This window comes from Lagenorhynchus albirostris, chromosome 18 (assembly GCF_949774975.1).
Source record: "Lagenorhynchus albirostris chromosome 18, mLagAlb1.1, whole genome shotgun sequence".
In the NCBI taxonomy this organism is placed as follows: domain Eukaryota; kingdom Metazoa; phylum Chordata; class Mammalia; order Artiodactyla; family Delphinidae; genus Lagenorhynchus; species Lagenorhynchus albirostris.
The window spans coordinates 68,017,162-68,043,809 of NC_083112.1; the positions used below are offsets into that span (position 1 = coordinate 68,017,162).

A 26,648-nucleotide genomic window follows, 5' to 3' on the forward strand; every position below is an offset into this window, starting at 1 on the left:
TACAATACAACAATTGGGGTACAAGGGCTGGCATCGAGTGAACAGACAAGAAGAGTTACTGACTGGAGGAGGGAGGGGGAGGGGGAGATGGTAGAGCTGAAGGATCGTCAGCAACAGGAGACGGAGGGCAAGCTGCAATTTCACTCACGCCTGACGCTGATGGCACAGGTCAGGTGCTGGTTCCTTGCTGGAACCAGGTGCACATTCGCATCTTTGAAAGTTCTCAACTTGAAGGTTCATATGTAGGGGACTTAACTGTAATTGAAGTGATTTCTGTAAATATGTGTTATTAAGGTAGAAATTGACCTGTATTCCTAAATCGAATGTAGCCTTCTTTGAGATTGAATTAAGATAGTATCCTAATTCAGTATATTTATTTATTTAGAGCTTAACTTTAAAATGTTAATTTCCTGAGAATAACACATTTTGCTGAATTTTTATTCTTTAACTGTCTGACTTTAAAATTAATATTCTTTTTTTGTGATACAGACACTGGTAGACTGAAAATTCAGTGAAAATAAACATTTTAAGTGGAAAAATTCATTAAAACATTTCAGAGATTACATTGTTATGAGTTATATACTTGGCAACATGGTGATGTGTGTTGGTGTCCTTAGGTGACTTTTAAAGATTTAGATTGTGTTAAATCATTCTTTTATAGTTGTTTTCTATACAGGAGATAAAATCTGACTTTGTTAAACTTGAGACGCTTTTTTAAAAAATTGAGGTTAAGTTCACATAACATGAAATCAACCATTTTAAAGTGAACAATTCAGTGGCACGTACTACATATACAGTGTTGTGCACCCACTTTCTCTGTCTCAAAATATTTTCATCAACCCTAAATAAAATCCCATACCCATTAAGTAGTTACTTCCCGTTCTTCTCTCCCCTTCAGACCCTGGCAACCACCAATCTGCTTCTGTCTCTGCAGATTTATCTGTTCTGGATATTTCATGTAAATGGAATCATACATTATGTGTGACTTTTGTGTCTGGCTTCCTTCACTTAGCAGAATGTTTTAAGGTTCATCACACTGTAGCATGTATCAGTGCTTCATTCCTTTTTATAGCCCAGTAATATTCCATTGCATAGATAGATGTACTCCAGTTTGTTTATTCATTCATTCATTGATACACATTAGGTTTGTTTCCACCTTTCGGTTATTGTGAATAGTGCTGCTATGAACGTTCGTGTACAAATATTTATTTGGGTACCTGTTTCCAGTTCTTTGGGGTATATATGTTGGAGTGGTATTGCTGAGTCATACGGTTATTCTTTGTTTAACTTTTTGAGGAACCATCAAACTGTTTTTTCCACAGTGGCTGCACCATTTTACATTCCTACTAGCAATGCACAAGTGTTCCAGTTTCTCTACATCCTTGCCAATACTTGCTATTTTCTGGGTTTTTAAAGTATAGCCATCCTAGAAGGTGTGAAGTGGTATCTCACTGTGGTTTTGATTTTCATTTCCCCAATGACTAACGATGATGAGCATATTTTCTTGGGTATCTTGTTTGGTGAAATGTCTAATTCCTTTGCCCATTTGTAAGTTGGGTTGTTTATCTTTTTGTTTAATTGTTAGAGTTCTTTCTATATTCTGGATACTAGACCTTTATCAGATACATGATTTGTAAATTTTTTCTCCCATTCTGTAGGCTGTCTTTTCACTTTCTTAATGATGTCTTTTGCACCAAACTTTTAATTTAGAGGGTCCGATTTATCTATTTTTTCTTTTGTTTCTAAGAATTCATTGCTTAAATCCAAGGTCGTGAAGATTTACCCCCATGTTTTCTTCCAAGTTTATAGTTTTAGATCATTGATCCATTTTGAATTAATTTCTGTATGTGGTATTAGTTAGGGGTCCAACTTCATTCTTTTGCATGTGGCTATCCAGTTTTCCCAGCACCTTTTGTTGAAGAAATTATTCTTTCCTTATTAAATGGCCTTGGCAACCTTGTTGAAAACACATTGGCCCATAGATGGTGTGGGTTTATTTCTGGAGTCTCAATTCTGTTCCAGTGGTATATATGCTGTTTTTATGCCAACACCACACTGTTTTGATTACCATGGCTTCATGTTACGTTTTGAAATTGGGAAAGGTAAGTCCTCCAACCTTGTTCTTCTTTTTGAAGATTATTTTGGCTCTTTAGGGCCCTTTGCAATTTCCTATGACTCTGAGGATTGGCTTTTTCATTTTTGCTAAGAAGGTTGTTGGAATTTTGATAGGGATTGCATTGAATCTGTAGGTTGCTTTGGAGAATGTTGCCATCTTAACAATATTAAGTCTTCTGATCCATAAAAGCAGATGGCTTTCCATTTATTTAAATCATCTTTAATTTTTTTTTAGCAGTGTTTTGTAGTTTTCAGTGTATAAGTCTTTCACCTCCTTGGTTAAATTTATTCCTAGGTATTTTTTTCTTTTGGATGCTGCTGTAAATGGAATAATTTTTTAAACTTCCTTTTCTGGATCGTTCATTGTCAGTATATGAAAACACTGATTTTCATGTTGATCTTGTACCCTGCAACTTTGCTGAGTTCATTTATTAGTTGTAGAAGTTTTCGTGTGTGGATTCTTTAGGATTTTCTAAAGAAAATCTTTAGGATTTTCTAATCTTGGTGTACTTTTGAAATATATATATTTTTTACATATTCCAAAGGGTAAGATAGTGAAGTATCTTTTAGAAGATCTCTTGCTAAGCTGTAAGCCACTTTATGTAAAAGTAAGAGAAGCTGTATTTAAAAACCTACCTTATATAAATTGTTAGTAATAACTAAAAATGGGTTTCAACCAGGTTTTTTTTTTGAGCATAATCTTCCTAATATAGAGATGACTAGACTATAAGTAATACTAATTTTGAATTATGTAACTAAGCTCTTCATATATTTCTTTTCTTTTTGGGAAACATAGCCTAATGCTTCATTATTCATAAACTGTTTAAGATTTTTCTAAACGTTTTTAGCCAGTCTTTAAGTAGTTCCATCAAAGGTAGAGGGTGCTTCTCAGCACCTTTAGTGAGGAGAGAAATTAGCAAAGTTCAGTGTGAGAAAGAGACTGGAACCAATAGCAAAAATTAGGTTTGGGGTGCTATTTCACTTAGCTATGTTTGCTTTATAACTTTATTCCAGTACATGTTATCTATTAATTGGAAAGTATTTCTTGATCTTTCATTTTTTTCTTTTCTACCCAGGATTATCATTGGCAATGGCGTTCATTCCTTACCAGTGGCTTTACTGCAGTTTATTTCTTAATATATGCAATACACTACTTCTTTTCAAAACTGCAAATCACAGGAACAGCAAGTACAATTCTGTACTTTGGTTATACCATGATAATGGTTTTGATCTTCTTTCTTTTTACAGGTAAGAATTAGAACGAGTTATTTTTAGTCAATAAGTTTTTAGGCAGATTACAATTATTTTAACTTGCATCCAAATTACAAGTTCTTAGGCAAATTACAATTGCATGAAAGCTTGTGGCTACTCAGTGCTCCTGTATTTAGTTTTGAGTGCAGCTAAGCATAGTTTGGTCTGCCTCCCTGTGAGGTGAATATCGGTAAACCGAAGGTGAGAAAACAGAACCTAAGGGAGAAGACTAAACGGGGTCCATTGTTGTGCTGCAAGTACAGGGGCATCTCAACCAGTAGTTCTCAAGGTTTTCCCCTGTTAATCGCTTAGTGGAACAGTCGTGCTTCTGCTCATTTCAGAAATAGCATAAAAAGCTCTAACTACCTAAGTTTAGGAGTAAGTAGAAATTGAGGCCGTGAAGTCAAGATGAGATTGAGAATAAATGATATCAAGAAAAGATAATCATAGGACATCCCTTATTCCAGAAGTTTTAAACTACAGTTTTATATCTCCACTTTAAAATCCAAGTACCTAATGGGACACAGTGTGCTTTATATTGGTATTTCTATGTGTATATCTTCTCTGTCTACCTAGATAAGTTTTCTGTATCTCAGAGCCCTGTGGGTGCTTGGTCAGCATTTGTGGAAGGGCTACACCAAAAAAAAAAAAAAAAAAGATTGGAGGGACCTTTCTTTGTCATAAAAAATGTACATCTAAAATTTTATCTAAGATTGTGTTGCATGCTATGTGAGGAAATATAGGAGTCAAAAGAAAAAAACTTAAAATTTTTTTTTTTTAAGTTTTTATTTTTGGCCTCACGGCATGTGGGATCTTAGTTCCCCGACCAGGGATCAAACCTGTGCCCCCTGCACTGGAAGCACGGAGTCTTAACCACTGGACCTCCAGGGAAGTCCCAGAAAAAAACTTTCTAAAAAATTAGAACTTTTCTATTTTTTACTCATCTGTTAACATTTAAGAAAATTAGGTAGAGTTTTGAAGTACCCCTGTTGCTATGTCAGTATGTAACAAGCTTTAGGCACTTACATCAATTCTGTACTGCAGGTCGTTCATTGGTCAGACATAGTGGGGTAGGAGTTGGGGGGTGCATATCTTGATGCTATGTGATAGATTTAGGTCCATAGCCATAAGTCTTAATTAATAAATGTCTGTAAAACAGTAATAGCCTGTGAAACAAGGATTACTGTTTTTGTGCATCTGTATTTGTGTCCATGCATGCATATATAGAGTAATTTATTCCTTGCTACACACAAAAAATAATGATCTTGGTGAACGTCTTGTTGTTTTTCCAGGCATATGTTATAAAGATAATTTAACCATCACCTGGACTTTATTGTTCTTGATATTTAAAGTGTCATATTTTTACTTACTTAGAGTAAAACAAATTTTGTAATCTAAATTCTGGAGCCACATCAAATTGAATCAACCAGTTAAGCCAGTAACGTTTAGTGTATTTCACTTTGTGGAAAAGGTTCTCTACATAGGAGTGCTGAGCCCTTTCAGTGTCTTGCATTTTTCTAAAGTGGGGACATCCATATTTATTTCAGGACTCTGAACTGACACCTTTTATTTAAGTCAGTCTGTTATACAAGACAAAATAATTGTTCTGTCACATAAGGAAAGATGCCACTTTTAGTATGTACACTATGTCTATTCAATATTAAGAACAAAATAAAATACTAGCAGTATTTTGTTAAGAACAAAATAAACTTAACTTTCTTAGGGTTGCTAGTATGATGATAAAATGTTTTTTCTCATCTTAAAATACCTTCTATTATCTTGAAGTTCTTGCTAACCATAAGATTGTTTAAATATATTTATGTTTTCACCATTACTTTTCCAAAGTTAACCCCAACCTCTTCCCAAGTCTTAATAATGACCCTTTGAATATCCAAAAGGTGTATTTGTGTGTCCTCCAAAACACACACAGTGTGCATGACGTGCACAGAGTAGGTACTCGGTACATGTATGATGTGAGAATAATAACATTCATAACTTCTGTAGTAATGGCCCATGTATAGTCTCTTGGCTTAGAAAATCTACTTTAATACTTTCTGTTTATATTACATTTAAAACAATGGTGAAAACTGTTGGAACTTTAAAGATAAAGCTTCCACAAGGGGCATGTATATATCTCCTTCTGTATTCTTCTGCACCCCTACCTATTGACTATTTCTCAGGGGGTAATCTTGGAAAAAAAGCTATGCCTCAGCTTTAAAAATGGGTTAGTTTCGGGCTTCCCTGGTGGCGCAGTGGTTGAGAATCCGCCTGCCAATGCAGGGGACACGGGTTCGTGCCCCGGTCCGGGAAGATCCCACATGCTGTGGAGCGGCTGGGCCCGTGAGCCATGGCCGCTGAGCCTGAGCGTCCGGAGCCTGTGCTCCGCAACGGGAGAGGCCACAGCAGTGAGAGGCCCGTGTACCGCAAAAAAAAAAAAAAAAGGGTTAGTTTCACAATTTAATATATATTCTCTTGCAAAACAGAGTCTCTGAATTTATGTTTAGTAAATCTAAGCATGGTATAGTTTAAAAGAATACTACACTTGAAGTCAGAAAAAGTGAATTTGAATTCTGGCCTTTCTTACCAGCCACAGGCCATTAGACAGTTACGTAACCCCTTGGAGCCTCATTTTTGTCACCTATCTAGCATTCAGATTTTTTGGAATCTAGAGGGATGAAAGCACCTGAAAATTAAGGCATGTATTTTTTCATGAATCATCTCATTTACTGTAATAACAGTCTATGGAGATAGGGCAGATAAAATTATCCCTCTTAAATAAGATAAAGAAATGGGCTTGGAGATTCCAGGTGTCTAATCCAAAGATGATACACACAGCTCATGACAGAGCTGCTCTGTCCTCCAGTACCACACCACCTCTCATTTCAGAGGGGGTGTGCCTTTGTTACGATTCTAATCATATCACTTTCAACACATTGTAAAATCTTTTTGAGTTATTTTATTATAATTCTTTGAAAACTGATCCTTCCTGCTAACTGTACTTAGAAAGTATCCCCATTTAATTACTCTGTGAATCTGATATTCTGATATTTAAGCCATTCACATCATATGTTGAATTAATTAAATGGCAGTTTTCCATTTTGTGATAAGAAAATATTCTTTCTAACTTACTTCACTCTGTATGACAGACTCTAGGTCCATCCCCCTCACTACAAATAACTCAATTTCATTTCTTTTTTATGGCTGAGTAATATTCCATTGTATATATGTGCCACATCTGCTTTATTCATTCATCTGTCGATGGGCATTTAGGCTGCTTCCATGTCCTGGGTATTGTAAATAGTGCTGCAATGAACACTGTGGTACATGTCTCTTTTTTTTTTTTTTTTTTTTTTTTTTGCGGTATGCGGGCCTCTCACTGTTGTGGCCTCTCCCGTTGCGGAGCACAGGCTCCGGACGCGCAGGCTCAGCGGCCTTGGCTCACGGGCCCAGCCGCTCCGTGGCATGTGGGATCTTCCCAGACCGGGGCACAAACCCGTGTCCCCTGCATTGGCAGGCGGACTCTCAACCACTGCGCCTCCAGGGAAGCCCCATGTCTCTTTTTGAATTATGGTTTTCTCAGGGTATATGCCCAGTAGTGGTATTGCTGTGCTGGGTCGTATGGTAGTTCTGTTTTTAGTTTTTTAAGGAAGGGTGGGAGAGAGGTGCAAGAGGGAGGGGATATGGGGATATATGTATACATATAGCTGATTCACTTTGTTATACAGCAGAAACTAGTGCAACATTGTAAAGCGATTATACTCCCAAAAAAGACGTGGGGAAAAAAAATGAAAATATTCTTAAATAGAAAAGTAAAATTGGCATCCTTTTCATCTTCAATTTTAGCCTTTTCCATGTAATAAGAAAAAGAATATATTACAGAAGGCTTTCAATAATCTTATAGCATAAAAAGTTTTTTCTATCAATTTCTGTAAGAAATTTGATTTGAATTATTCTGTAGTTTATAGTTCTGTGTATTTCAAAAAAGTTCACGGATCTATGGGATATTCCTGTTAAGTAATGATTTATAGTTTTGTGACTTTTTTTAAGGAACCAATCATTTTAAGCCTGTATTTTTGTGTAAATCATGAAGCTGCCTTTGAAAAGGGATTTATTTTTGTTTTTTCTTTTATAGGAACAATTGGCTTCTTTGCATGCTTTTGGTTTGTTACCAAAATATACAGTGTGGTGAAGGTTGACTGAAGAAGCCCCGTGTGTCCAGTTAAAACAGAAATAAATTAAATTCTTCATCAACGAAGACCTGTTTTTGTGACTACCTTGAGTTTTATCAGACTTATTGGCCTAGTAATCCTTCAGAAACAACATAATTCTAAATACAGCTCTCCTCATACACCTGTCTCCACAGAATGTATTATCAACACTAAAACATTTGTATTGTGATTTGATTAAGTATATATTCAGTTGTTCTCAGTGAAGAGCAAATTTAAATATTATGTGTATTTGTAAATATAATAGCTATAAAATTTTCAGTACTTCTAGTGACAAAATAGAAGAGGCCATATTAAACAATACTGATGAAATACAGGACAGTTCATTGTAAATAGGATTTTCTAGGCTTGGTAGGTGGAAAGAATTATTTTTCTTTGAAGGAAGTAACTTTTTATCATGGTAATTTTGAAGGATAGTTCGTATGATGTGTATTGGGGGGATGTGGCTTTTAAAAAAATCTTGTCTTGGTTGTAACTGTTCATATCTTCTTTTCTGTGTTGACTTCATTATTCCCATGGTATTGGCCTTTTAAACTATGTGCCTCTGAGTCTTTCAATTTATAAAATTGTTATCTTAATAAATATTGTAAAAACGTCTTCATTGCATATTCATGGAGATTCTGTAAATCCATTTACCAATGGTGTTTTTAATGATTTATACTATTATATCAGATTTTACTGATTTTTGCTAATGTAATACTTTCTGAGTTTTGAGCAAAATGAAATTCCAGTCTCCTGGGCTTTGTAACAAAACTAAAATTTTTCACTATTAGGCAGTAACAGAAATTTTAATCATGCATATCTAGCCAGATAAATTATGTAAGTATAGTAGTTAATATGAGCCTTACTGCATTACCATTAAGAATTTCATATTTTTTACCTGTTTTTCAAAATACAGTATTTTTTATTTTTTTAAAAAATCAGTTTTTATGATCTGTACATTAACAATGACTAGCAATTCTTCTTCTTTATGATTACATTGTCTTAATTTGGATTTCCTAGAGTTAAGAAATAACCGTTTTGCAGCATGTTGACTGGGACTGTCTCATGTACAGCAGTAAACTAAGCACGTGGGGCTGGGTTAGCCGCACTGTGGAAAGTTCCCTGTTTCCTGCTTCCGCAGTGCTCGGGTGGAAGGAGCTGGGGACTCAGGATCCATCCCGTGGTTCTGTGGCTGAGCCAGGGCCCTGCCACAGGGTCACCTCTCAGTGGCCATCACCACCATGACTCCTCTGCCCTGGATGATGTGGCTTTGGAGAACTGACCGACTCCTTGAGGAGAGACATGTTGAGAAACTGTTGAAGCTGCAGAACCGAGGTCACAGAACCTTCTTTCAGGACATCAAGAAAGCAGATGGTAAGGACTGGGGACACCTGAGTGCCGTGGGAAAGTGTGGATCAGTTACACTTCCAGTAAATTGCATGTCAGTAATTGCACAAACTAGCTGCCATCCAAAATGACTCTCCCCCTCCCCCATTCATATGACTTCCTTGAGACCCATTACGTGAATTTATCAGAGAACTGGGCAGTCAACCTGTGCAGGATGGGGGCCCAGAAATCTGGTGTTTTTGACAAACACACCCTGGGAGGCAGTGACGACTGGAGCTGAGGTTTAGGCTGGCTTCCCTAGAGCTATGGGAGTGGCTTTGGACCATCACCAATGCAGTGTTGCATCATTGGGTTACCTTTGACCATTCTAGAGGGAGTGCACCCACCCTTGTAAACCTGCGGTGTGTGTCCCTTCCAATATAAAGCCTTTGACTAAAGTATTCCTTTTCCGTCCTCAGAATTCATAATAATATTTTCAGTACTGATGTTGATGTTTGACAGTTCTATTATTGTCTTAAATATTACTCAAATTATTGTATAACTTTGCAGGCTTATCCTTCCAAATAGATCACACACTTCTCAAGGGCAGGAACCACTACTTGTATCATCTTCGGTTCAGGCCCACGGCATAACAGGACTTTTGCATGTCGTAGGCGTATATTTGTCGTTTGAAACTAAGAATTAAGTGATACTGATTTTAAATATTTAAATTATTTGATATAATGATATAAAGACACTATTTCAATATTTTGTTTAGCTCTCAGATTCCAGAATGTGGGGTTTTGATTCTGTAAAATTTTGCATTTTAATGTGCTTCCAGCAACATCGTCTTGTACGCTTGTTCTATGTTCATTGACAGTTGTTAAAACAAATCAGCACTGGCAGAACTTGGCCAGCTTCTCTCTACACTTAGTTTGAACTGTTACCCATGGAACCAGCTCAGACATAAAGCTACAAAGAGGCTAATTGAAATCAGAATGCTGGGTCATTTCTCATTCAAATAAAACAGATGGCCCTCCTTGCCACACTTCTGTCAAATTTGGGGGGAAATGATTAAATGCATTTTTAACTCCCACACATGGTTACTCTGCTCCTCAAAGGAATTATACACAGCACTTGAAATGCGGGGGGTGCAGGAGGGAGGGCTTTTTTAAATAGCAGAGCTTGTTTCCCTTTATTTTGAAGGTTTAAGAAAAAGCACTTTAACAGGGATAGTCTGTATTCACAGTTTCAGTTTAGATTCTGAATATTTAATTTTCACTTACTTTAATACAAATTTTTCTTTGGAATAGGTAATCCATGCACATGGTAAACAGTTCAAAATGGACAAGAGAATATAGAGAAAAGTAAGTCTGCTTTTATCCTCAGTCACTGACTTTTCTCCCCTGGAGACAATCATTGTTAACGGTTTCTTTCCAGAAACTGAAACTTCGTTTTTAATTTACCTACCTGAAACCTCTTTTTTGATTCCTATTTAACTGACAGTAGTATCTGGAAAAAAAAATAGTATCTGGTTTCAGAATTGGCGTGAGAGTTTTAAGAAAGCAGCTGTGGGGTTTGTAGTTTTCTTGGGCTGGGTATGTTTGGTATATTAGTACAAAGCATCACTGTTACAAAAGTCACCTCGTTGACATTTAATAAATCTGTAAAGTGGTACAGACCACCTCTTAGGATCTGTCTGGGGAAAGAAACTTGAAGAGAAAATTCTCTTGTCCCATAGCTGAGTAGTTGCTCCAGCTCAACTGCCCAGAGACAGTACACAATGACAAGAGATGTAGTAAAAGATCCCAGCTCATGGAGGCAGCATCTGATTCCACGAATTGCTATGCAGAAATGTGGCCCCTTGTTACTGATCTCTGGAAAAGGGACTTAAAAACAACCTGATGCCTGGCTAAAATGTGCACTTGTGCACACACACTCACGTGCACCGTTTGCCTCAGGAGCTGGGTGCCCGTCCTCGGCTTTCTCTCCACCTACCCTCCCCACCCAGTCTTATCAAAGCTTAATTTCAGAAGAAGCCACAATGTGGTTTATTTCTACCTCAGGTGTGAATTTTGTTTGTTTGTTTTTACATCCATGTCAGGGTAGTTGCATTTTTAACCATGTAACAGTGAAATGAGCTTTGTTTCCCAGGGGAAAAAAAATCCAAGGATCGGTGTGAACAGCTGGGGAGTAGTTCCTTCTCGGCACCTCGTCGTTGCTCCCCCAAGGTGGCTGACTTCACGCTCTGGAGCAGCCCCTCCGGGGTTTGAAGGGACTCCCCGTGTCCTCCCTCACTGTCCTAGGCTGTGGCCGGAAGCCCAGGTGCACAGGTGCCTCAGACACACTCCCAGCTCAGGCTCCAGGTTCTGGCAATTCCCCAGGCTCACCCTGCTGCGCCCTGGCCTCCTAGGATGGTCCCAGGAAGCTGTGGCGACCCCCACCAACCAAAGCCCAAGGTGCTGCTGGTGAAATGCGCCCCGAGGGAAGGAAGCGCAGACCCTACACAGTGCCCATGAGCTGCCCTCTTCCACTGGAAGATGCAGCCTACCTTTCAGAGCTGTGAAAAATCTGTAAAGTCCCCTTTGACCCCATCTGACTTGCACTTACATTCAAATATTTACTCTTCAGACTGCTATGAGGTATGTGCGAGTAAACGTATGTGAAATTCTGTCAACAAATGATGAAAGGCTAAACGGGAGTTGGGTAAGGATGTCATTTTACGTTAAGCCACAGTTCCTCTGGTCCTCTCAATGTTCTAGTTACTCAAACAGAGTGGTTTGGCATTGCAATCTTTATCCTGATTTCACCAGCTTCTCTAGATGTTCTATGTGTGCGTTATCCAGAGTAGCATATTACTCTTTATTTTCTTAAAATCGTAACGTGGCTGCTATAGGAAGGAGAGAAATTGCTGGAAGATGTGAGTGTTGCGGGGAGATGGGGGCCCCATATACCCTGATCCTGCTTCCGGCAAGAAGAAGCTAACCTGTGGTGCGTTCTGAGGGTTTCAGTTGCCAACTGGGCGGTGGAGGCGAGCCCCAGGCCACTTGAGTGAAGGCAAGGAATGGTGGTGGAAACCACTGGAGATTGACACAGCAATGTTCATTGACTGGGGCCTGCTGATGGAGGAGCCCAATCTGCTGGCTTTCTGGTGAACAGAAAACATGAATAAAATACAGGAGAGGGTGTGGCAGTTGAACGGCAACTGTCTTTGAGACAGAAAAAGGCGGAGAGGAAAAGGGAGCACAGTGACTTGCTCTCCGTTTATGGAGCCTGACTCCCGTCATCCTGCCACTTGCACTGTGAACTGCAGGGCAGCTCAAGGTGTCGCCCTTGGCTCATGCCTTTACTATCCTTGTCTGCGCCGGGCAGGGCAAGAAGCTGAAGTTCTACTAGTCTGTGAGCACCCTGTAAACACTGAAGGGGCAAGACTCAAGTAGGTGGGATGCCAAGGGATGTGGTGGGAGGGAAGTTCCAGAACCCTCCGACTGGGCACCCGGCAGTCCTCAGGGAGATGACCTGTCCCACAAACTCCCTCTTCAAGTAGAATTTGATGAGGCCCTCAGCCAAAGGCAGGTCTTAGAAGCTGCCCAGGGCCTTGATGAAAGAACAGCTGAGCCAGGCCTAGCCTCCTGGTAGTGTGTGGTTGAAGGAACACCCCAGACAGACTTCTCCCACATCTGGAGGCTGCAGAGCAGTGTCCCCCAGGCCCATCCTGCTGACAAACAGGGCTTCTGACATGTGGTGCCCACGAGGGCACAGAAGATCTGTTTTGTAGTTTCTTAGGATTTCTGGCGGGTTCTGAGGTTTGGCTGGACTTTGGCAACCAGTTATTTCCTGAGGAAGGATGGTCCAAGCACTTGTCTACTTAGCCTAGAAATGTAGGGCTTTCTAGAGAATAAATAAAACGTCTTCCTTGGCCTTCCCTCGTGGCGCAGTGGTTAAGAATCCTCCTGCCAGTGCAGGGGACACGGATTTAAGCCCTGGTCCGGGAAGATCCCACATGCCGCGGAGCAACTAAGCCCATGCACCACAACTGCTGAGCCTGCGCTGTAGAGCCCGCGAGCCACAACTACTGGAGCCTGCTTACTGCAACTGCTGAAGCTCGCGTGCTCTGGGGCCTGTGCTCCACAACAAGAGAAGCCACCGCAATGAGAAACCCGCGCACCACAATGAAGAGTAGCCCCCGCTCGCCACAACTAGAGAAAGCCCAGGGGCAGCAACGAAGACCCAACACAGCCAAAAATAAATAGAATAAATTTATTTTTTTTAAAAAAAAGTCCTCCTTTTCCCCTTCTCTGACCTTCTCCCTTCCCACTCACACCCAGCAGAAGCACCAGAATTCCTCAACTGGCAAAGAATTGAAGCACATTTCTGTAATGAGGACCAGGACCCAGGTCTCTATGTCTTTCTTTTTTTTTTTTTAAAGAATAATTTCTTTTTTCTTTCTTTATCTCTCTGTCTCTCTTTTGAGAGAATTGTAAATTTATATGCAATCGTAAAACACAGCACAGATGGACCCCACGTACCCTTTGCCCAGTTCCCCCCCAGTGATAACATCTTGCAAAACCATAGCACAATATCAAAATCAGGACATTGACATTGATACATGAAGGTACAGAACATTTCCATCACCACAAGGATCCCTCAGGTTGGCCTTGTATAGCTATCCTCACCTCCTGCGTCCTCCTCCCACCATTAATCCATTCTCCATTTCTGTAATTCTGTCATGTCAAGAATATCATTTAAATGGACTCAAGCAGTATGTCACCTTTGGGACTGGCTTTCTTCACTCAGTATAAGTCTCTGAAGATTCATCCCGGTTGTATTGTGCATCAGCAGTTCACTCTTTTTATCGCTGAGAAAGTTCCAGAGGGTGGATGTTCCAGAGTTTGTTACCCACATTGAAGGACATTGGGGTTATTTCCAGTTTGGGGCTAATACGAATAGAGCCTCTCTGAACATTTTTATACAGGTTTTTTTGTGAACATAAGTTTTCATTTCTCTGGGATAAATGCCCAAGAATGAAATCACAGGGTCAAATGGTTTAGTTTTTTTGTTTTTCTTTTAATGGTTTAGTTTTATAAGAAACTGCTAAACTGTTTTACAGAGTGGATGTACCATTTTACATTCCCACTGGGAACATATGAAAGGTCCAGTTTCTCCACATTTTCACCAGCATTTGCTGGTGTCACTATTGTTTTATGTTCTGATAGGTATGTAGTGACATCTTTTTTTGTATTTATTTTATTTAATTTATATTTTTGGCTGCATCGGGTCTTCATTGCGGTGCGCGGGCTTCTCTGTAGTTGTGGCGTGTGAGTTTTCTCTCTCTAATTGTGGCACGTGGGCTCCAGGGCATGTGGGTTCTGCAGTTATGCACAGGCTCCAGAGCACGTGGGCTCTGTAGTTTGCGGCACGCAGCCTCTCTTGTTGAGACGCATGAGCTCAGTAGTTGCGGCGCACGGGCTTAGTTGCCCCGCGGCATGTGGGATCTTAGTTCCCCGACCAGGGATCGAACCCGCGTCCCCTGCATTGGAAGGCAGATTCTTTACCACTGGACCACCAGGGAAGTCCCTGTAGTGACATCTTATTGTGGTTTTAATTGGTATTTTCCCTACGGCTGCTGATAATGGATATCTTTTCATGTGCTTATTTGCCATCTTTGGTGAAATGTCTGTTCATGTCTGTTGCCCATTTGCGAATTGGATTGTTTTTTACTGTTGAGTTCAGCTCTCCTTTTTTATAACATGAATCTATGTCAGATTGCAGGGTGGAGATGGGGTGGGGTGGGGGGGAGTTCTGAAGTTAACCCAGTAATCCTGTTGGTCTTTGCTCATTCCCTGGATCTCTCAGCCAAGGATTATTAGCAAGTGGCAGGGGGCCATTGCGTTTGAACCCTTATTTTCTGCTCTGAATGGGGTGACAGCTGCCTATAGGATGAGAGCCTTTCCTACCTGTATTCACAGCAGCTTAGAAGCAGGGATGAACATCTTTCCTCCAACCTGCTATCTGAGGGGACGAAATGAAGGAGGGGAGAAATTGTTTCATAGTGACTGGCTCCTTGATCTCCCTCTGTGACTGCCAGACCCAACAAGTCTTAAATCAGTGCCTCTCAAATTTCCACGTGCGTGTGAATCACCTGGAGATCTTAAGATGCAGATTCTGATTCAGCGGGCCTGGAATGGGTCCAGAGATTCTGCACATCTCACCAGCTCCAGGTGATGCCCATGTTTGAGTACTCAGGAAGGGCCTAAAGAGACCCTCCGTCTCACAGAAGAGGAAACTGAAGCCCCAGTAAGTTAAGCAGTTTACCCCAAATCACAAAGTCCACAACCAGCTTCCTTCCCACCCCCATTACCACCTTCGCTGGCAGCATCCTGACATTCTTCTTAGGAAGCAGCCAGAAAACCCTGTCCTGGGATGCAGTTGAGTCAGTAAGTTAATGAAATTTCCTTCTAGGGATTTCTGCAGTTTTGGTTTGGTCTTAAGTGGTTTTTTGTCCACTAAGCAGATTCCAGGCTATGTCAATAAAAGTGCTCACCTATTCCATAAGCCCAATTTCATCAAACCAGCAGAGTAAAAACTTTCAGGGTTGGGACTTCCCTGGTGGACCAGTGGTTAAGGCTCCGCATTTGCAATTCAGGGGGCACAGGTTCTATCCCTGGTCAGGGAACTAAGATCCCACGTGCCACATGGTGCAGTCAAATAAAAAATAAATAAATAAACAAAAAACTTTCAGTGTGTGTGAGAGTGATATGCTGGCAATCTGGTTCAACCCTGAACCAGCTGTTTAGGGCTGACTTATGTCCCCCCCACCAATCCATATGTTGAAGTTCTAACCCCCAGTACCTCAGAATGTGACTGTATTTGGACATAGGTCCTTTAAAGAGGTAATTAAGTTAAATGAGGTCATTAGGGTGGGCCCTAATCCAATATAACTGGTGTCCTTATAAGAACAGGATATGAGAACACAGACACACCCAGAGGGAAGACAGTCATTTAGAAGCCAAGGAGAGAGGCCTCAGGAGAAACCAAACCTGTCAACACCTTGATCTTGGACTTATGGCCTCAAAACTGTAGGGTATTAATTTCTATTTTTTAAGCCACCCAGTTTGTGATATTTTGTTATGGCAGCCGTACAAAACTAATATACCAGCTAATAGGATGGGGAGCGAGGGGAGGTAGCAAGCATTCCTTGGCATGTGCTGCAGGAAAGTATGCTGGAGGGCAGCCATCTTTCAGCAGCAGGATGCCAGGTTGCAGATCCTAGTTTGTGAGAAGATGAGGGCAAGCCAAAGTGGAATTCCTAGTCTTCAAACTGCACACACTGCCCCAGTGAGAGAGCTTTTAAAACTTCTTCTGGCCAAGTAATTTAAAAAGAAGAGAAAAAATGCATAGCAGCATTATTCACATTAGCCAAAAGGCGGAAACAACCTAAATGATCACCAACAGATGAACAGATAAACAGAATGTGGTATATTCATACCATGGAATATTCAGTCTTAAAAAGGAAGGAAATTAAGACACATGCTACAACATGGGCAGACCTTGAAGACACTATGTTCAGTGAAATAAGCCTGTCACAGAAGGACAAATATTGTATGATTTCATTAATATGAGGTACCTAGAGTAGTCAAATTCATAGAGACAGAAAGTAGGGTAGGACTTAACAGGGGTGGGAGTTATCGTTTAATGGCTACAAAGTTGGTGTTTGGGAAGATGAAAAAAATTTTAGGTATAGATAGTGATGATATTTATACAGTATTTTTAATGTATTTAACGCCACTAAACTGTACTCTTAAAAATGATAGCTATCATGTTATATATTCTACCACAGTTTCACCAGTTTGGCATAAATCTAAAATTAAAAATTTTTTTTCTCAAAAAGGAAAGAAAAAAATACCCTTGAGGAGTTGTACTCAGTTTCAACCTCTTAGTTAGGCAGAGGGTCTTGCTGGGAAAGAAAAAAGGAATTTTGGATCTTGGGGATGGAGGGGTGGGTTCAGACCCTGGTAGGGTCTCTAGAGAGGACATTTATATAGCCTTGGGTCAGCAAGATGAGGAAAGTTAGGGTGTTAGGAGGTTAGAGAAAAGAGAATCGGAAAGGTCCAATGACAGACTTCACTGCTTTTGAATTTTTTCCCCAACAGGTTACTTTCTCATCCCTCCCCAACACTGGCTTGATTTTCTCCATAGTTACTACGTCTATGTTGAAACTTTGAGACTCCAGGCATCCATGCCATCCTCACTTTACTCCTATTTACCTCTTTAACTGTTAAAGTGTAATATCCTGAAAGGTAAAATGTGACTCAGACAAATATAAACTGCTTGCATGTTAAAGATTTTAGTTAACTTATTAATTAGTGAAAGAACAAGTAAGAGGCTATAACCAGGTCAAATGAGATTGAGACTTACAGGGATTTATATTCTCTACTGGATAAGATTCTTCTGCGTTACTGTGAACAGGACTCATTGGCATTGCTAGAGACAGGAAACGTTTGCCTGACTATCCATTTTCTACAAGTTTACTTCTATCTCTACAGAAGTGTATACTAGTCCAATCAAAGACAGTCAGAGGTGCACACACCCTTATAGGATCTGGTACTCCTTTATGGTCAGGGGAAAACACCCCAGCATTTTATTGGAAGGATACTAATAATCTCTTTTGCCCATTTCCAAATCTTTAACAATTTTCCTAGCATATCTGTTTTGCAATGTGTAAGTGGGTCCATGAAAGTCTCCTTGAGTTTGCACCCAACTTTATGGGTCAAACCCCTGCAGGTCTGGTCCACGCTGTCTTTCCTGGGCTGAGCTAAAGTCATTCTATTAGCCGACCTCCTTCCAAGGCCACTTGAGCCCCCCTTGAGCCCCATCCAAATCCCTGGGGACCCACTATTACTTGGTGCCTGAGGAAAAACACAGACTCTCTGCCAACATTCCAGCATTTTCTGCGTCAGCATTTGCCACTTTGTCTTGTTTAATCTACTTGCAAAAACACTGAACGTGGTCCCAGCCTGAGCACCCACAGCTGTCCCTCAGGCTCTGCATCCACTGCCTCGGTTCCTAGTTGGGAAAACCAGTATCTGCTCCTTTAGTAAAATACTTTCTCACTCTTTCTGTGGCATAGGCAGATAACTGCTCACAATGGGGCAGAAAAAGGATTTAGCAAAATAAACATATTTAACAATATTTGAAAATTTATGCAGTTTAAGTGCCTATTATATGTTAGGCTTTATTACAAGAGCTTAGATAGATTTTTTTTTAAAGGATCAACCTTCCCCCAACTAATGGGGATAAATCCAGGAAAGCAGGTAATTGGCACACTAATGATCTGAGACGTGCCACGACTATATATGGCCTTCTGATGTGCCCGTCTCTTAAAGGCTTGTCACTTTGCCCAGAGTCCCCATAGCTGTAAACTCTTCAAGAGAACAGTCTGTGGGTTACCCCAAGTACCTATTTTTTTGCACAGGAATGACTTGTTGGGACAAGCAATTGCCACATGGGCAGGGTCTTCCCAGTCTCAGCTTGGATATTTTTGTTCATAGTTGTATCAGTTAACATGCTTTTGGGAAAACCTGGGTTTTTTGTTTGTTTGTTTTTGATTTTAGATAAATTTGGCTGCGCCAGGCCTTAGTTGTGGCGTGTGGGATCTTTAGTTGCGACATGTGGGATCTAGTTCCCTGAGCAGGGATTGAACCCGGGCCCCCTGCATTAGGAGCACAGAGTCTTAACCACTGGACTGCCAGGGAAATCCTGGGAAAACTTGGGTTTCATCAGGAAAGAGTAAAGCGTCCTGGGTAGATAATATGGGTTAATTGTGTCCTCCCAGAAAAGACATGTTGAAGTCCTACCCGCCCCCCTCCCCCTTCCCTCTACCTCAGAATGTGACCTTATTTAGAAATAGGGTCCTTGCAGATGGAATTAGTTAAGACGAGGACATACTGGCGTTAGGTGGGCCCTAATCCAGTATGACTGGTGTCTTCATAAGAGGAGGAGAGCGCCATGTGAGGGCAGAGACACACAGGGAGATGCCACGTGATGACTAAGAGCCACTGGAGTGATGATGTCTGCTGCGAGCCAGCGAATGCCGAGGATGGCCAGCAAATCTCGAGAAGATGGGAGAGGTGAGGAAAGACCCTCCCCTACATGTTTCAGAGAGGGTGTGGCCCTATTGACACCTTGATTTGGGCTTTGTTCTGTTTAGTTTTGGCCGTGCTGCACAGCTTGCAGGATCTTAGTTCCCCGACCAGGGATCGAACCTGGGCCCTCCACAGTGGAAGCACGGAGTCCTAACCACTGGACCGCCAGGGAAGTCCCCCTGTTGTTTTAAGCCACCTGTTTTGTGTTAATTTGCTATGGCAACTCTAGGGAACTAAACGGTAGGCAACCAATAACTTCCCATATTCAGCAAGTAATGAAATGTGCTCTAAAGTGGGGACAGAATTGAAATTAAAATGTCCATGTGAGGGAGCTGTAGAGCCTTTGCTTCCTCGTTCCTATTTTGACCTCTAACCTGGATGATGGACAAATGATAGCTGTTTTCAAGGGGTGACTCTCTTAATCACCTTTCAAAGTGATTTTGCTTATTTTCAGTTTCTGTTCTATTGAAATGTGGATTCAGACCACGAATGCCTTTATCGTACTGAAGGCTTTTGACCTGAGGGTTTGGTTAAAAGTGCAGGATGCTGAGGGTGACAAACGCTGACTGACCCGCTAACCCACTGTGACTGTCCTAGTCAGGGCTGGGCACTGGGGCAGTGTGATTGATGACAGCTTTAATGAAGAGGGCTCACCCACGCTGCCTGCAGCTTTTGACAATGGGGTATTCCCAGGGGACAGGAATAGCTTTTTTGGTATTTTTTCAGGGGACAGGAAGCCACCAATCTGCTATTCTCTGGAAATTACTGACTGAACTGACAGCATAGACATTTCCTCAATCTGTCCAGTACTTCACGCCAAGCCTCTGAGGTATTCGATTTCCTTAGCCATTCACTTCTTCTTGAAACTCTGGTGGCTCTCAGTGTGGTTCCCCAGTCAGCAACAGCAGCGTCACTTGAGAACTTGTTAGAACTGCATATTTTCAGGCCTGGACCCAGACCTGCTGGATCAGAAACTGCAGCGGGTGGGGAGGTACCCAGCAAGGTGAGGTTGAACAAGCCATTGAGGTGATTCTGATGCTGTCTGAGAACCAGAGCTTGAATCTACTGGCATCTGCTCAGTGCCTTGTCTTAAGGCACTTACCTGCCTTTCTAGCTGCTTCTTTACTGTGTCCCGTCCTGGCACACATCCTTTATCCCCCTGCTAGTGTGTGTGTGCGTGTGCGTGCATGTGTGTGTGTGTGTGTGCATTCATGCACATGTTCAGCAGACATCCAGGAAAGGGTCTCCTATGGTCAGTTTGGCAGATGGATCTAGACAAGCCTGAAGCTCTGTTGGGATGTTGTTAAGCCCCTTCAGGTTGTAAGGAGCGAAGACCCTTTCGGGTTTTTTTCAGGTGGCAGCACTTATTGTAAAGACCATGATCATAAGCATCTCCTACTACAGTCAGGGGGGAAAAAGCTATATAAAGCTATTTCTATGAGAGAGTGACAGAGACAGAATGAATGAGTGAAGTGAAGCAATGGGAAGTAGGAGACACAGGAAATCACCTCAGCATCTAGGCTCCCTGGAGTCATGGCACATTCTTCACGACAAGCAGGAGCCCCCAGCCGCTCCAGCTGCCCAGCACGGGGTGTCCTTTGCTGCTGGCTCTATGGGAATTCCACTCCCCATAATGGGGCTTTGCTACATCTCTGCTGCTTCTGTGACTCTCTCTCCTTCTCTTCAATGCCACTGCCTACCCCTAGGCGTGATTGCCATGAGGGATCTGCAAATTGGCTTTTCTTGTTTTCTTTCAGTTCTGGCTGCGCATACCACGTTCCTGTCTGTCTCACACTAAATGAGCCCACAGAGAGGGACTACCGGGTCTCCAGGGTCACGGTGTCAGTAGAGAGACCCCCAGCTTTGGGTGGAGGCTTGCTGTGGCCGGTCTCGAGGTGTAGCTCTTGCTGGAGTGCCTGTCCCTGGCTGGTCAGCTGTGGCCAGGACACATGGAGGTGCAGGCGAGAAAGTGCTCGGTGTTGGGGGGTTCGCAAGGGGGTTGTAGGTGTGATAAGGTGCTCAGGTGACGTCAGACCCCTCGCTGGGTTAGAAGAGAGGTCTCGGAGGAAGATAGATCTAGAAGGCATGACCGAGTAAGTGGGTGGTAGTTAAGAGTCTCCTGGGTGGTAACATTGCCCAAGGAAGGTGCTGTAGAAGGGAGCCTAGGATCCACTGGGGAGGGGATGGTGGAGGGCCATTAACATACTGGAGCCAGCATTTGTTGAGCGCCTACTATTTGCCAGGCCCTATGCTTTGATGCTTTACATAAATTACCATATTTATTCTTTAAAATAATCTGTGACCTGCGTATCAACATCATTATTCCCCAATTTACAGATGAGAAGGCTGACCAAGGCTCACAAAGATTACGATCACCAGACTTGTAACTGACAGAGCTGAGACTTCAAAGCAGTTTTGTCCAACTCCAACGTGGTAGCTCTTGCTACCGTATAGAACCATATTGGCTTCAAAAGGAATGGTCTGAAACATGGTAGGTATCAGGGAGAAGGAATTAAGAGAGAAGAGGTCTGAAAGATGACTTTTGGACAGTTAGGAATTTATCAATGAAGTTTCTGATTGCAATGGATCAAGAAGACAAAATAGACAGTGAAAGTCAGCTGTGAAGGGTGAGAAGCATGGAAAGGCTTGTGCTGTGCTGTTTCCTGCTTTACTGTGCGAAGGGTCCAGTTGGAGGAGAAACCACACCAGTAATTTGAACGGGGAAAATTTAGCATAGAGATGACTAAATTGCTAAGAGAGAATTAACTGTAAAGAGAACTCTAAAGACACAGGAATCACAGCTATAGGGAGAAAGCACTACCTCTAGAGCAGAGGCAAATTATCAAAGGAAGACATACAGGTTAAGAACTCATTGGGGAGGGTATGACCGAGGCCACTGGATGGGGTGGCGTTTTGCTGGGGTGCTTGGATCCCCCTGGCAAAGCAGTTGGGGTGCTGGTGAAATACCCTGGGAGGCCACTGCTGGAGTGACAGTGAAACTTCTCAGACTGTGTGTGTCACTGGGTCTCCCGCTGGCCCCACTGGCTTTTACGCTGTAGCAACAAGAAAAAAGACACTGAAACTAGGGGGAAAAAAAGTCCCTTTCACCTGCAGTGTCCTTCCCGTCCCTGCTACTGATAAAACTTACCATTGGGACAGGAGGCAAAGGAGACATGTTTACAGGGTTCCAGCTCCAGTGTCACAGGGCAGGGCAAAGTAAGGTGGATTTGGAGCCCTGAGAGGCAATAAATCGATAGCTGGCACAAATGGGATATACTGCAATGGAAGAACCAGTGAAGTCACATATTTATCGAATGAAAGTTCATTCATATTAGAGCTCCAGTGGTAACACTCTATGGCGAGCTCTCAAACCATCTCTAGTCCTGTCCCTTCACTCAAGTTCCCATCCAGTCTGGAAGCTGCCACCACTTTCTCTGATGAAAGTTCACACCCATATGTTTGGAATTCAGGTACCAGAATTTAGCTAATTCCACTAGTATCATCTGTATATGTAAGACCCTTCTCTTATTTTTTTCTTTATTTCCAAACCTCACTCCCATTCCCACTTTACTCCATCCTCCTGTAATATGTTTGGTGTATGTCCTTGAATATGTCCATATGTACATAATTCTGAAAAATACAGGCATATACTTATATATACATATATATACATATATATATATATACATATATATACACACACATACACACATCCCTACATATGTACATACATACAGTATTGGGCTATGGGTCTCATTCTCTTTTCATTTTTCTCTCCTCCACAGCATGACCTACCCATGCAGCTATACGTACCTCTTGTTCATTACTAACTGCTGCATAGCCCCCAACAGATTGCACCCAGCACAGTTTGTCTGCCCTTCCCTTTGATATTACTAGGTTGTCGCCAACAGCCTGCTCCCACAAACTGCTGGGATGAGCATCCTTATCTACCTCCTCTTACGGACCTGGGTAAACTTCTGAGTTGCACCCAGGCATGGGATTGCTGGGTCATGGGGTGTACACATAGGAATTTTACTGAGTTCTGCTGAGCTGCTCTCCGGAAGATAGCATAGTCTACACTCCCATCTGCATTGCATGCTAATTTCCATCTCCCTACCCCGTTCTCAGCAATTGCTATCATCTGACTTTCTAATTTTTCCTGTGTTGTGGGTGTAAAGGGGAATCTCGTTTTACATAATTTGCATTTCTCTAACCGTGAATCCTTTGTCAGTGTCTTGCCTCATCCTGTACCTGCTGCCTCCACACGTGTTCTGGGCTCATCACCTGACAGGCGGATTACTATACTATCTCTCCCCCATCTCATCCATCCTGTACACAGCCACACGTTAAACTCCCTAAAGTATAGGTTCTTAAAAAAATTTTTTAATGATTTTTATTTTGGTTAAAGGTGTGTATCAGTTTGTATTAGTGCAATGATGCAGCACAGCAGAGCCTTCCAAAACTCAGGGGTGTAACAAGATGGGTACTTACTAGTGGCAAGCGTTTATATGTCTGCTGAGGTTCAGCCAGTCTGGACTGGGCTGGGGGCTCTGCTCTCTGCTGGGGCAGGTTTGTTTCTACTGCAGGTCTGTGGGGAAGCTCTGTTCCACGGGTCCTTCCTCCCCCTCCGCCTCTTCCTGGTGGGCTTTGCCAGGGTGTGCTCTTCTCACAATGATGCAGAAAGATGTGAGGCCTCACGAGGCCTAGAGCTGGAACTGATACACTGTTGTCATTGGCCAAGCGCAAAGTCAAGGGACAAGGAGAGATACTGTACCTACTCTGAGCCTATGGAAAGGTGTAAATGTAGAGATGGGGGAGAACTGGAGTCAACCCAATCCACTGCAGAGAGAGTCAAGTCTAGACTCTACTGCCTGGGTTTCAAAGTCTTCCACTGTCTGGTCTCATTCCAACCATCCAACCCAAGCCTCTCCCTTTGGGCTATTCATCTGGGACACATGAGTTCATGGACCTTGGGAATCTTATAGAAACCAAACAAGACTGGGCAATTCCAGGCAGCAAACTATATTCCAACTGCAGGCCAAACTTAGCCTGCCCCCTGCTTCTTTCCCACCACACACAAAAAAGGGGGGAATTTTATGGGCCCACTTGCTATTGGTAGGTTTTACAAAATAAACAGATGTTAAACAATTTTTCCTCTAGGAAATAAACTAAGCCAGAGATCTTCTTTATGATTTTTTTTTTTTTTTTAGTTCTTTGGGGAAAAAGAAATCTCAAGGAATTATTTTCTCAATAAACAGTAGCAACAGTTTATTTTTGTTGGATTGACTTAAATCCTCCCCCACTTTCTTTTTTTGGGTTGAGAAATTGACTACAGAAATGAGAAAGAGATCATTTTTTATTCTTTTTGTGTGTGTGGTTTCTCTGGCTGGAAAAGAAAAGCTCTGCATTCTTTCTGTATTTGGTGCACTTCAAAGTTATAAAAATTTAGATAAAGTACATCAAGGTTATGGTTGTTCTAGATTTCAGTCTATTTATAACTTCCTCATATTTCACATTTGTTTGACCTCAGGTTAAAGGAATGCTTTTGAAAAGAATAACGATTTGATCCTAGCAATGGATGTAGCAAAAATACTGGGGTCAATAAGTTAAATTAAAAGGCTTAAAATAAAAAAAGAAGAAGAAAAAGAAGAAGCAAAAACTAGATTTCGCAAACTTTAAGCTTAGGATTGCATGACAATAGGAGAATTTCCTAGCTGTGTTCCTATAAAAATTTTACAGTGTGAAAAATATTTTTCAAAGTTTACCAGAGTAAAAAAATTTGAATTAGAAAAAAGTAATTTTCTAATACTCTGAACTCATTTTCACAGCTTACACAGGGTCTCTCTCTGGATTTGTCTTTGGTATTTTTATATATGTATTTTGTTTGATTTTTTTTCCACAAAAGTATGAGTATCTCCATGTGGGTTGGAGAGTTACCATATTAACTAAAATATATGTTTCAGTGATTTACTGAGAGGAAAAACACAAGTTTTAAAACAATCTATATGTGATGTTATTTTTAAGATATATGTGTATGTGTGTGTGTGTCTATCTATATAAGTTAATTACCCATTTCTGGAGAGAGAAAAAGAGAGATACACACATACACGCACACACACAGAGAGAAAAATGCATAAGAACATGTCTATAAGGAAGCCATCAGAATATTAACACTTACCTTTGGGTGTTAACTTCCCTATGTCCCTATTGATTTATTTCCATAATAAATAAGAACCTATTTCCATAGGTTTCAATTTGTCTATAATGAACATATACTGAATACTAAATGGGATTTTTAAAAGAGAGACAGAGAGACATTTAGCAGTTGGGCATTTTCAACTTCTGGAATCCTAAAACTCCTCTAATTTTGAGAAAACTAATGACAAAACCTTCAGAAGGGGCCTTGTTTGAAGGCTGGAAATCCTATGGCTAGCTGTATTGTTTCATTAAGCAGAAGATTAAAATGAAGAATATTACAGATGGGATAGGATGAGTTTGGATACCAACGATTACGTTCTTCACCAGGCAGGTCCTCATGGATCCCTAGACTAGTATGCAAAGTGCAGAAGTATAGGTGCCTCCCCCTCCAATAAAACAGTATAGGTGCCCAGAGTTCCCTCGGGGTCTGGGCTAGTGTATTGGTTTCAGGTGCAGCTTACATAGAATAGTCATAAGATCAAGGGTCAGGCAGATCTTGCTAAGTGAGATATTAACTTATGCTTAGAAAAATTTTCTTATGCAGCAACACTTTAAAAAAATAACCACATTCATTGAGATGTTATGGCTAAGATTAAATACTAACAATATGCATAGGTTTAGAATTTGGCAGATGACATTTTACTTCTTATAAATCAAAAGGAATGACAGAGCTAATTTAAGTTAGTCTCTATTTGGGTTTCCAATTGTAGTTTGCTAAAATTTAGATATCTAAGAACATTTCACTGCTGAAATGATGATAGTTTATAAACAAGCCAATCCCAAAACTGGTTTTGAGAATCTCCAGTGTGTTAGCTACTGTACCTTTTGCAAGGAATACAGAGACAAATGAAGAGTTCAGCTTGTCACACCTACAAGTTCAAGACGTGCCTTGTCCTTTTGTTTTAAATAATTCTCAGAACAACAAATAAAAACGAGGAAGAGTGATTAGTGAATGTCAGCCACAAGAATAGGCTCTTTGGTTACATGGACCATTTTGACCTGGATCAAGGCCATTTATGCCATCGTGAGCTGGGGTGCAAAGGTTTAGTAAGTGGGGATTAGGAAACTGTTCAGAGCAGTTACATCACATAAAGTCCCAAATGCCCAGTTTATCAGGATGAATCCAAGTTTGGTTCCTGTTGCCAAAAGAAAAGAAAAAATAAAAAGCAACGCACATGTTACTTACAAGCAAACCTTAAAGCATACCATCTATTATCAGCAATAAACAGATTTGATTCTTTTGTAAACGAGACTGTCAGGGCCCAGGGGATTTGTCAGCGTCTGGATAATCCTCCAATCACCTGCCTGCCCTATCAGGGATATTAGGAGATTGTCAGTAATAAGGCTGGTTGGCAATCTTCTTGTCTGGTGCATTAAAGATTATTCCACCAAAGCCAGAGGGTCT

At 41.3% G+C, this 26,648-nt stretch overlaps 1 protein-coding gene across 1 annotated transcript in view; it reads left to right on the plus strand.

Moving 5' to 3' along the window:
* The window catches only part of TM9SF2 (transmembrane 9 superfamily member 2), a 38,032-nt gene extending 29,843 nt beyond the window's left edge, over positions 1-8,189 (plus strand). Inside the window, exons 14-15 of the mRNA XM_060129090.1 lie at positions 3,192-3,363; positions 7,499-8,189. Coding sequence (XP_059985073.1) covers positions 3,192-3,363; positions 7,499-7,566 — 240 coding nt within the window. The 3' untranslated portion in view covers positions 7,567-8,189. The remainder of the gene's footprint in view (positions 1-3,191; positions 3,364-7,498) is intronic.
* The last annotated feature ends 18,459 nt before the right edge of the window (positions 8,190-26,648 follow it).